Source organism: Gymnoscopelus microlampas (genome assembly GCF_963454915.1).
Source record: "Gymnoscopelus microlampas genome assembly, chromosome: 7".
NCBI lineage: Eukaryota > Metazoa > Chordata > Actinopteri > Myctophiformes > Myctophidae > Gymnoscopelus > Gymnoscopelus microlampas.
This window is the reverse complement of record NC_139944.1, coordinates 16222371-16235471: the sequence shown is the minus strand read 5'-3', so window position 1 is coordinate 16235471 and position 13101 is coordinate 16222371. Positions and strand designations below refer to the sequence as shown.

The following is a 13101-nucleotide window of genomic DNA, read 5'->3' as shown; positions in this document are numbered from 1 at the left end:
GTAATTATTAGGCATGAAAGTGTCAATTCCCAGTATAAAAAAGGTTAGTAACTGTGGAGCCTTAGCATGAATGTGCACAAAGTGGAAATATGTTAATGTGTTCATAGCATTCATGGTTTGCCTTTTTTTTTTGTATTCCTTGTCTTCTGCTGTATTTTGTATTTATTATTGGCCAAATAAAATGACAAAATGATGTCTTTTTTTGTAACAGCTGAGGAAGATCCTGGCATTTGAGATATGAATTCTTCATCTGCAGGCATCAATGGGACTGTGGTAGTGATGTACCGGGACTCTTTCACAGTGGCAGTGACTAAGAATGTCATCGTTGTGGCTCTTGGCATCTCCATCAACTACATCAATGCCAGCCTCATTTACACCTTCAGCAAACACCAGGTGGGACACACGCACGCGCGCGCGCACACACACACACACACACACACACACACACACACACACACACACACACACACACACACACACACACACACACACACACACACACACACACACACACACACACACACACACACACACACACACACACACACACACACAGAATACGGATGCCTGGGTTTAAGTGGTTAATTATGGGAATATTGTTGTTGATACCCCCTTCCCCACTCCACCCCCTCCATTACAACAAGAATGGCTATGATACCATACTAAATTATTATAGTCAATATTAAAAAAAATGAACCTTTATTTTTGTATATTCCCTATATCACAGTTAAAGTCTCAAGGCATTTCGTTTCAAATCTTTTTTATTGTGAAGCACAGTCTCAAGGCATTTAACAGGCCTACACTTAACAAGGGAAACAAAATGACAACTCATGTCCTTAGACCTTCAACACCCAAGAAATACAATCAATCATTCAAACTCCTGATGTGGGGGGGTGGTAAGAATGATCACATTTTCCCAAAACCTTTTGGTCATGGGCCAAGGAAGATCTGAATGATTAACTTTTCATACAGGCAGTCGCCTTCCCTGGACCATGTCTCCTTGCATGTCTCTTTGCATGTCTCTCCACAACACGTCGCAATGCGACACGTCGTGAACTTGTAGGTCGGCTATTTTCAAAAGATCTTGAAAGAATATGATCACTTTGGAATATTTTTTGAAACATTTTTTACAAAAGACATCTCATAAGGGGGTTCCTGGCACAAAATATGTTCAGATGGGGGTCCGCAGCCAAATACATACTTTGGGGGTTCTTGACATGAAAGGGTTTGAAAACCACTGTCTTAGAAAGTCTCTGAAGGGAGCCTTGTGGGGTGTCTTAGGACTCACTTGGATAACATCTCACATTTCCTCTCTTCTCTTTCCTCCCTCCCTAGATCTTCAACACAAACCCTCGCTACATCCTGTTCATCCATCTTGTGGTCAACGACATGATTCAGATGACCATAGCCATACTGCTGTTCATGATCAGCTACACCCTTTATACTCTCAATGTTTCCCTCTGCTGCTTCTTTGTCCTTCTTGCCCTTTTCACCACAGAGAACACCCCTCTGAACCTAGCCTGCATGGCGGTGGAGTGTTACGTCGCCATCTGTGTCCCCATGCGCCACGTACAGATCTGTACCGTGAAGAGAACCTACGTTCTAATCGGCTTGATTTGGACGACGAGCATGCTTTCAGTCCTACCGGATCTCTTTGTCGCTCTGGCCACTGAACCTCTGGACTTCTTCTATTCTAGGATCTTCTGTGTGCGCGAGATATTGTTCCATAATCCCTTCTTAATCAAGAAGAGGAACATGTCCTACATAGCGTATCTGGTCATAGTCTGGCTCACCATCTTCTACACTTACTTCAGGATCCTGTTCGCTGCCAACGCAGCTAGCTCAGATGCTAAGAAGGCCAGGAATACTATACTCCTCCATGGCTTTCAGCTCATGTTGTGTATGCTCACCTACATAAACCCCTTGTTGAGAGGAGCTGTACTTTTCTTGCCCCGGGCAATTTTTGTCAACTCACGTTTTGTTTTCTATATTGTTATTCAGATTTTGCCACGCTTCATCAGTCCTATTCTGTATGGCCTACGGGACCAGACTTTCAGGAAGTACCTCAAAAGGTACTTATTTTTTAAAATGAGCATGAGGACCAATGCAGGGACAGTGAAGGCATGTTCATAAAATCAGGTTGTGGTTTGAAGTTTGATGCTTTCTGTGTTTTACAGCTGTTTTACTGTTCTTAACCGGAATTGATGAATGAAGCTAGCATCCTGCAAAACATGCTTATTAGAAACCATAACAATGTTATAAGGAATTATATAAAACATTTATTGAGACATTGTGTGGTGTTTACTACAAACAACTGACATGTTTTGTGTCAAGCAATAAAGTAGGAGATTTAAAAAAAAAAATAGATCAAATCCAGCCCTATATTGCGCTGATCAGAGCAATGTTCACCGAGTTATTGCCACACGCACACGCACACCCTCACACACACACACACACACACACACACACACACACACACACACACACACACACACACACACACACACACACACACACACACACACACACACACACACACACACACACACACACACACACACAGAGAGATCTAGTGAGAAGTTTAACTTTACCGGCTTTGCAATGCGTAAGGCATGCCTCTGGCTTTCATTGGCCTCAGGTGCAAGGTTAATCTGGGACTTTTTCAGTTTTCTTTCAAGTGTGTTTGGCTGTAAGATGCCGTTTGAGATGGGGCATATTATGCCGTGGGGAAAGCGACAACACAACCCTGGATTGGCAAATCCGGCATGGTGGAGATCTGCACTCCACGGAGCACACCTTTCTAGTTTCTACTATTGTACAGTGGTGGAAAAAGTATTACATTTTTTTACTTAAGCAAAAGGAGAAGCGGACTGAGTGGCCCTGTCTTTCCCTATAGGACTGACCGTGGATAGCTACTGGGACGTAAATCGGGGGTTGATCAACCCCGGCTGGGTCACCTGGGCGAGGGTGTATGTTGTTGCGAGACCCGAAACACCCTATGACCCCAGGCTATAACACTGATGATACGTCCCAGGTGCATCCATGTGATGTTTACTTACTGCCAATGTAGAAATACTCCAAGTACAACTTACAAGTAAAAGTAAAAGAGTTCATCATTTAGGTAACACTTCAGATAGGAAACATACAGGACACACACATCTGTGGATGAGGGTTAGTTTTTCATCCACTTGAACCCTAGTAGACCTGTTTTGGGCAAACTTACACCAAAAATAGCTGATCTACAAGCTCACAACACAACACGACATGCTGTGAGCTTGTAATGTAGATCGGCAATTTTCAGTTAAGATAATAGTGTAGAGGGAAAACAGGAGGCCTATTAGCCTACAGAGCCCTTGGGAATCTGGTCACCTAAATATAGGCTTTAAGTTGTTATAGGCTACTGAAACTGCAATATAGTACATCAATATGTGTCTAAATTCAGTCCTGCACAATAATGAATGGAGTATGTGTATAATCAATAAAACATTGATGGTGACAGTGACACTGACAGCAGGGACTTCTGTGATGGTTCCATCTCTAGGTGACAATGCTACACACAAATCTTGCTTTTTTTTCATCAGACATTTCATTACAAACATGCCTTTTCAGTTACAAAGCTGGAACAGAACAGTTTAAACAAAACAAACAAATCAATTTAACACACAATCTGAGAAACATTACAAAAAAATTGTATTCAGTCACAATTAGGCTATATGTGACAACTGTATGCTCTTATTGTAGAGCATACAGTTGTCTAATTCTTATTCTAGAGTGTTTCTCTAGGATCCTTTACCAGCCTTTTTGTTTCATAACATGAATCAGACTATGGTTATTAGCAGTAAGTAACTATATGTACATTTACTCAAGTACTGTACTTAAGAACAATGTTGAGGTACTTCTTTACTGGAGTATTTCCAATTTCCAACACTTATACTTCTACTCCACTATGTCAGAGACAAATATTTAACTTTTACTCCACTACAATTAATTGAAAACTTTAGTTACTAGTTATTTTGTAGATTTGAATTATTATTACAAAACATACATTAACCCTCTTCAGCCCAATTTAAAATGTGGCTATTTGAAAATAGCGATCTAGAAGCTCACAACGCGTTGCGATGCGACGCGTTGTGAGCTTGTAGGTCTGCTATTTTCAAAATTGTATACATAATGAGTAGCCTACTTTCTACTTTTGGTACTTTAAGTACATTTTGATACCAACACTTTTGTACTTTTTACTCATGTACATTTTAATTCCTGACTTTTACTTGTAACAGAATATTTTTTACATGCAGTATTGATACTTTTGATTAAGTAAAGAATGTCAGTAGGCTACTTTTTCCAACACTGGTTATTATTAGGCTACTCAGGTCCCTTACTCCTCCAGCGACATCTCTCGGTCGCAGGCGGAACTTTCACAAATTCTCCACGTTTCCAATCGGACGTATTTCGCAGTTACACCCCTTTCTTAACGTGCGTCTGTAGCATAGAGTTAAAAATAAGGTCTGTAGTGACAAACAATTTGACTAAACTGTACATATTTCACATTTATTAATGTATCGCTCTTCTACAGTCTGACCGACAACAACAACAACAACAACAACAACAACAACCACAACCCAAGAACATGTATTATGGGATGTTGATGACAGCATGACGTTCACAGCTCCTCAGAGGAGGAGCAGGGTCTATGAGGAGTATGGAGCTCCCTTCCCTCTACCGGGGAGTCAAGAGGAGAGCTGCCCGCACAGGGACACCGTTTACCGGGGAGAGCTGCTCAACAACACCGTGCTGATCCGACACCCAGCGCACATACTGGATATATATGGGAAGGTATGGATGGATGGGGGGTAATCATGGATCACAAGACGGACCGTCATGAATGAACTTGAACATAGTGTTTGCACTTTCTCCCTTTTTGGACCGTATATCTACATAAACGTTCAGATTTCAAATATAAAGTTCTTACCCCATGGCCACGGATATTAAACTTATGTACGGGCCCTCAGAAGTACCCGTACCTTCCGTATTGTTCAATAAAAAGCATTTTAATCCGATTGGTGGCCATTTTCCTGGCCATAATTATGTGTTAGAGTGCAATACACCTTCTAACCGATAGGGTCGCGCAGTTGAAAGCAATAGCATATTATGGAGAAAATACGGAGAAATGGCCACCGATCGGATTAAAATGCTTTTTATTTTACAATATGCAAGGTACGGGTTCTTTTGAGGGCCCGTACAGAATTATAACATCGGTGGCCATGAGGTAAGCACTTTATATTTGAAATTTGAACGTTTATGTAGATGTACGGGCCAAAAAGGGAGAAAGTGCAAACACCAGGTTGAAGTTCAGCCATGACTGCCATGCTAGGTGGATGGATGAGTGGAGCACTATGTCTGTCTGTCTGTCATTGTGTCTGATCTTAAGGTTTCTGTCTTTGTTATGTCATGTATATTTTTTCCCTTGTATTGCTTCTAAATAGGGTAAACCTCTGGTAAATGTGTTTTGTTTTTGTTCATTGTTTAGGGTTATTTTGGTAAAGGCATTCTATCCAGAGCCAGACCAGATCACAGCATCTCCAACCAATGGGAGGGTGAGGTTTACTTACTACTACTACTACTACTACTACTACTACTAGTTCTACTATTACTACCGCAGTACTCACCAGTATGGCCAAACTAGCGATGTGCATAGTTAAGTCATGTGGCTCAGCACAAACCAAATTGTGCCACATATAAAATATTTAGTTGGAAATGTAGTATGTACAATAGAGAACGAGAACGCCATAAAGAAAAAAAATCATTGTAATAAATGATGTTTGTATATATGTTTTATAAGTCAGTTTTATGTTCTGTGTTGTTATCTGGTGATGATAGAGTGTATTATGTGACGCATACGTGTATACATATTGTCATTACAATAGTTTTGCAGTTGCTTTAATAATAATGTTTTGTTGTTTTTCAGTCTTCTGTGGGCGTAGTCTACCTGTCATCTCACAATCCAAGTTAGTAGCCAATCACAAAGCATTTTTGATTAAATGACCGGTCACATAGCATAAATGTGCAGACACCTCATTGGCCAGTGGGACCGCATGTCAATAGACCCCTTAACAGAAGACGTCACACTGATAAGAACCAGTATGCGTGCAACCAGTATGCGCGCAATGAAACCCATTCTGTCAGGTCTCGCTAGGAAGCGTCTCACTAGCCAACACACAAGGGGGGTTGGGGTGTGCTGAAACCAGCACACCCCGAAACAACAGGTTGGGAATTGATTGCGTGAAACAATCACCTGTGCATCCAGTCTCAATGTTAGTAAACAAATAATTGGTCTATGCCACCGCCATATTAAAAGCAGGGCAGCTTGCCACAACCTTTTTTTCTGTTTTATAATCATTTCTTCTACATAAGATAAGGTTTTTTGGTATGAAAACACATTTTAATTTAACCAGGCAGGTATCTTGTATCATAGCATAACTACATGACATTTGTAACAAAACAAACCGCTTGAAAATCAGTTGAGAATTTAGCAAGTTATGATGGTTTTAATAGTGGAGAGACCTCCTGCATCAATAGACATACATGTATTATGAGTTATAATTATTTGAATAGAGGAGAGACCTCCTGCTTCAATAGACATACATGCATTATGAGTTATAATGATTTGAATAGAGGAGAGACCTCCTGCTTCAATAGACATACATGCATGCATTATGAGTTATAATGATTTTATTAGAGGAGAGACCTCCTGCTTCAACAGATACATGGGACATGCATACATTAGGTGGCACCTCTGGCTTTAACCAATATGGCGGTCATGTTGACGCATCGCTCCAATGAACAGCAGCAGCCAATGCGATATCTACGTGTATATCGTTGCTTTCGGGCAGAAACCTCCTTTCTCCATATTTTAACTTTTTCATAAATGAACGCCCTACTTTGTCATACTGCAGCGTCACACAAAAGTATCAAAAGTAGCGGATCTGCAAGCTCGAAACGTGGCGCGAGCTTGTAGATCTGCTACTTTTGATATTATAGAGATATTACAGAGATGTTGTCATTTAGAGTTAAATAGTTCTCTGTCATTCAGGTACGAGCAGCAGGTGAGTCTGGCTCGGAGAGCTCTGCTGGCTCAGGGATTGGACGAGGAAGCTGTCAATGAAACTCTCCTCAGGCTGTCTCAGCCAGTGGAAATGGAGGATGCACAGGAAGAGGCGGGACAAGGAGGAGAGAAGCCACGCGAGGAGGGCAGTGACGTTCAGAGCTGCGTGGTGTCTGAGGAGGGGGAGCTGAACAGCGCATGTGCCCAGAAGAAGAGGCTGTGGTCGGGTACAGAGACAGACTCACACCCTGTGGACGTCCAGGTTAAAAGACCGCGCAGGTAACACTTATTTAACTTAAACCCTCTACACCAGTGGTTTTCAACCCTTTTCATGTCAAGGTCCATTTTTTATTCGCCATTTGAGCCACGGACCACGGTTTGATGAGATTTAGACTCTCAGACCCAAAACTTAGAATATTTTGTTATTGTTGGATACGATTGTCCACAATTCCATGCTGTATTGATACCATAGGAGAGATAACAGGCAAACGTTGATCGAAATAACTATTCTTTAATTAAGTAATGCAAATGTTTAACAATAATTTAACTCTTGAGATGGTAAAATGAAACCTTACGGGTCCATTTGTTTTCATTTTACACTGTCAAGAGTTAAAGATCTATAAGGGTCCATTTGGTTTCCAACTCTCCATCATTTAGCTGGGGACCACCTGGAACCCCCTCGAGAACCACTGCTCTACACTTACTTAGTAAACTAGACATGCCTTGTCTCTGTAATTGAACTGCCTTTTTCTGTCCACACCAAATCTCTTCTCAAAAATAGCCGACCTACAAGCTCACAGCCTCACATGCGACGCGTTATGATCTTGCGTAGATCTGCTTTTTTGTTTTATGTTCCCCCCAGAATATGGATGCTGGGGTTCAAGTGGTTAATGTTTGATTATTTAAAACCAGTTGATTCCACAGACGTTTAAAACCTATTTTACGGTCAGACCAGGAAACAGGAAATGTACAGATTGTATAACTCCACCCGAATGTCATAAACACACCATCCAACAAACGGACATAAACTCAGTCAACAGATGGATCAATGGTTCAACAGCAGGGTTCATGGATCAGTATATTATTTATTTTATGCCACCATATTCATTTCCACAATTCATTATTAACAGTATAACTTTGACATACTGCATTAAGCCAACTCATATTATTTCCCTGCTTTAATAAACGTAAACAAGTTCATGCCATACTGTAGTAGACAACGTATTCCTGATGAAGAGTAATACAATTATATAGTTGTTTTCTTTACACTATTTATTTACATGATCATTTATCCTGTCATTTGTTGACTAGGATTCATTTAATTTACTCTGATCTTAAACTTTGTCACTCTGGATAAGATTGTTTGAAATTCAAGGCCTATTAGGTTCAAGTACACGTATACGTTATTAATTATTATTATTATTATTGATGTTGCAGGTCATGGTGCACTGACGAGACCCTTTCACCTCTGAACTCTGACCCTGAGCAATGGGAGGGCTGCGAGCTCCTGCTGGTTGTTGATGACACACAGCAACAGGTCTGTCTGTCAGTTGTATATCTGTCTGTTGTAGGTCTGTCCACCTATTTGCTAGCCTGGTAAACCATCCTGGTCGCGTCAATTCATCATGTGTCTTCTGCAGACCGGTCTGGCAGAAACCAAAGTGGAATAGCCAATCAGCGTGAATTCACGCCACCTGTCTATCTGATCACCTGTCTTAAATGTTAGTCTGTTTGCTGCTCTCGCACCTTACTGAAGCCTTGAAGCAAATGCAGCGCTCCAGTCTGTTCTTTGTTTTCAGTCACTCAGAAGTGGCCCATACAGCTGTTTATTAACTGCTATAATTAGTTGTTTTTGTGCGTTGTGGTAAACATAAAGTTTATTCTGTTTATGAACTGTATAAAATGAGTTGTTTTTGTGCGTTGCGGTAATGTTTATTGTTGTTGTCTTGGTGTGTTTTGTGTCCTGGCTGTAAGGAGGCGAACAGACAGGTGAAGCTCAATCCATTCACCATCACAGAGTATCTGCAACTCAATCTAGAGGAGGTAACACACGCACGCACGCACGCACGCACGCACGCACGCACACACACACACACACACACACACACACACACACACACACACACACACACACACACACACACACACACACACACACACACACACACACACATTGACTGTTTGTCTGTGTTCTCTTCCTGACCAGGCGTTTTTCTTGGTGTATGCCCTGGGCTGCCTCTCAGTGTTCTGTGACCAGGTAACCGACCAACTACCTCCTCCATCAACTGCTATTATGTCTCTGTCAGGTCGGGTGGAAACCTCATACTGTATGTCCAAAGCTCGTACTTTTCAGAATTCAAATTTTAAAAATTGCAGATCGACAAGCTAAAAAAGATCTTCTATTTTTTTATACTTTTGTGTGACGCTGTAGTATGATCAAGTAGGACATTTATTTATGGGGTAAAAAACACAAAAAGTAAAAATATGGAGATTAGAGGTTTCTGCCCGACAGCAACGATTTGTTTTAAAGCTGCAGTCCGTAACTTCACTGTTGTCCTACCCTGGGGTCCCGGAATTGGAAACCTGCATAGCTATGCTTTGCTTTGGTATGTTATGTTGTTATACTATTTGTTTGTCCAGGAAGCCCAGTCTGTTGTCCAGCTGTGGAGACGGTTCCGGTCCATTCAGAGCAACTTCCTGTGGTCCTACACGGCGTATCATTACTACAGATCTAAAGGCTGGGTTCCAAAACCTGGACTCAAATATGGTTCTGACCTCAGTAAGTTTGAATCACAGACAGACATATAGAACCTGTATTCTCTCTCCCATATTCTCGTATAAAACCGTTATTCTCTCTCCAATATTCTCCTGTGTGTGTGTGTGTGTGTGTGTGTGTGTGTGTGTGTGTGTGTGTGTGTGTGTGTGTGTGTGTGTGTGTGTGTGTGTGTGTGTGTGTGTGTGTGTGTGTGTGTTGCAGTGCTGTACAGGAAAGGCCCTCCATTCTATCATGCCAGGTAGGGACAGGACACACACACACACCCCGCTCTCTCATCAACAGTTTAGCTGATGAGCTGATATATCGTTGTCGGGCAGAAACCTTGTATATCCTCCATATTTCAACCTTTTTATGTTTTTCCTATATGAATGCCCCACTTCGTCGTACGAGGGCGTTACGCAAAACATAGACGATCTACAAGCTCACAACAACGTGTCGTGAGCTTGTAGATCTGCTGCTTTTGCTATCTTGGAAAATGTTTGAAAGTGAAAGTGGTCAAGGTGTGGGTTTTACAAATGTTGAACCAATGAAAAGTATTAATAAGAGCATTTACATTTCACTGAAACGTAATTTGGACATACAAGGTTTCTGCCTGACAGCGATGATATATTTCTATGCAGAGGACTTGTTCCTTCTCTTGTCCTGTCTAGTTATTCTGTAGTGTTGCAGAGTGTGGGCTGTGGTGCGTTCACAACACTTATGTGTTTCTATGTGTTCTATAGTTATTCTGTAGTGTTGCAGAGTGTGGGCTGTGGTGCGTTCACAACACTGCGCTCCTTCAGCTGGCGTTCTCTAGCCGCACTCAACCGCATCACCGCCAACGTCTCCAAGGTACTGTAAACCCTGCTATTAATATCGTATTACTCTCATAGCAATGCTCTAGGAATACTGTAGTACTCTCCTAGCAATACTCTAGGAATACTGTTGTACTCTTAGCAATACCACAGTAATACAGTTAGGGCTGTCACGATTACGATTTCAAGTTGACGATTAATTGTCATACAAATACAAATGGCAGAAAAAGCCAATCTAGAAGCTTAAGCAGGAACCACCTGTAAGCTTGTAGATCTGCTATTTCTTTTTTATATGTGAAAATGTATGAACTATTTTTCAACATGGAAACACAACAGGCCTAGACAGGCCTACTCTTATAGCAATGCCACAGTAATACAGTGTAGTAATACTGTAGTAATGCATGCATACGGTAGTAACAGTGTAGTAACACTGTGTTTCTATAGGAGCTGTTGTTATGTTACATCATCCACCCAGATGACCTGTCAGAATCTGACCTTGATTCTCCTCTCTGTCTGAACACACTGACTGTCCAGGTAGGTACACACACACATGCGTGCACACACAGACAGACACACACACACACACACACACACACACACACACACACACACACACACACACACAGAGTAAATGTTGACTATGTAACATATATGCAGAGTATGTAATATACAGGACATACTGTACACATATACCGTAGTATACTGTACATTACACACATACAGTAAATACTGGACGAATACAGTACTGCTGGACATTGGACTACTCCTACTACAGTATACTAGATACATAATGCATTATGTACAGTATAGACTGTGGTCATACTGTCTCTCAGCCTCTGTAATGATAAGTGTCTGTCTGTCTCCTCAGGACGTTATTATGAGCAGGTGGATTTCTTCTCGAGAACGAGAACAAGAGGACATTTGATTGGCAGACCGGTGATGAGTAGACTGCTGTGATTGGATGATGAGAGTGAGACAATATTTAGTGTTGAATGTTGCTGACCCAGGGTCAGGTGTGTAAAAAAATACAAGACGTTTTCATTACATTTTTATTTCATATTAACAAACTGTGCCCTTAAACAATTGTGTGTGTGTGTGTGTGTGTGTGTGTGTGTGTGTGTGTGTGTGTGTGTGTGTGTGTGTGTGTGTGTGTGTGTGTGTGTGTGTGTGTGTGTGTGTGTGTGTGTGTGTGTGTGTGTGTGTGTGTGTGTGTGTGATGAGTTTAATGACCAATAACAAAAAAATTGGCAAACTATTTTCTTTGCATCTTTTGATAATTTAAAGGAAAATAATTCCTTTATTATTATTCACAAGTAAGATTCCAGAAAGTGTAGTTGCATTTGTTGATTTGTGTTATTAAAGTGTTAACATAAACCTTTTTTAAATACTTTTTTTCTCAGTGGTATCTTTGTGGAAACAGTCATTCAATGTAATAGCACTGCATAAATGCTTATCGATTTGCTGTGCTAATTTACATTGGTGGCATGTGAAAATATTCTTAGAGCTTTGTAGATTGCTATTTTCATTATTTTTGCTATTTTGGCGATGTAAACTGATATTGATGCTGTATTAACTAATGTTAACCCCACTTTGAGAACCACTGCTCTAAATAAAGGGGAACAGGCATGTAATGTTTGTTTTGTGGTTAGATATGACACAGTGGATTAGGCCTATTATTGACACACCCACATCAGTCAAATCAAGTCAAATTTATTATATAAAGCACATTTACAAACAAGTCCGTTTGACCAAGGTGCTGTACAGAGGTAGCTAACATCACAAATACATCAGCATCGCCACATCCGTGGTTACACTCACATGTCGCCACGACTGATTTCATCCCTCATTTGGATTCCATAGAAGCCAGCATGTCTTCTATGGAAGCGTTATCTACAAGCTCACAACGTGTCACAGTTGTAGAGATAGCTTATTTTCGGTTATTAGTTAGTTTAAGATTAAAGAGTTTTTTAAGTGGTCAAACTAGCAATATAATACATTTTCAATCTTCCATAAAACTATAATGGTCAAAGCAAAGGTTAAAAAGCCTCAATCTGCAATTTCTTCAACTGGTTGGCTGTATGGCTACCAAAACATCATACTTTTACATATTGTGATAATTGTTTATGAAACACAGTGCCAGTGTGTGGAGGGGCTCCTTTCACACTGTTTCACAAATCACAGATTGGGACTTGGCCTGACAACATTTTTCAGTCGTGAGATTATATTCTGCTTTAATCCATGCACTCTCCTCTCATGTCCTCTGTGCCCCCTCATCCTCTGCCGTCCTGTCTATGATGTACAGTAGTAAGAGTGTGCACTCTCCTCTCCTCATGTCCTCTGCGCCCCCTCATCCTCTGCCGTCCTGTCTATGATGTACAGTAGTAAGAGTGTGCACTCTCCTCTCCTCATGTCCTCTGCGCCCCCTCATC

General features: G+C 41.1%; 2 protein-coding genes across 2 annotated transcripts; both read left to right on the top strand.

Moving 5' to 3' along the window:
- Positions 1-237: 237 nt before the first annotated feature.
- On the top strand, positions 238-2133 carry LOC311048471 (odorant receptor 131-2-like; the record flags this gene model as incomplete). The annotated part of the gene is made up of 2 exons (XM_084061731.1): positions 238-393; positions 1336-2133. 2 exons carry the CDS (start codon positions 238-240, stop codon positions 2131-2133), a joined length of 954 nt encoding a protein of 317 aa, XP_083917857.1.
- Positions 2134-4474: 2341 nt separating this feature from the next.
- Positions 4475-12116, top strand: tsen2 (TSEN2 tRNA splicing endonuclease subunit). Its single transcript, XM_084062176.1, has 12 exons — positions 4475-4833; positions 5528-5594; positions 5966-6005; positions 7091-7381; positions 8540-8639; positions 9077-9145; positions 9309-9359; positions 9743-9881; positions 10080-10116; positions 10601-10709; positions 11117-11206; positions 11541-12116. Exons 1-12 carry the CDS (start codon positions 4654-4656, stop codon positions 11595-11597), a joined length of 1230 nt encoding a protein of 409 aa, XP_083918302.1. The 5' UTR covers positions 4475-4653; the 3' UTR covers positions 11598-12116.
- The last annotated feature ends 985 nt before the right edge of the window (positions 12117-13101 follow it).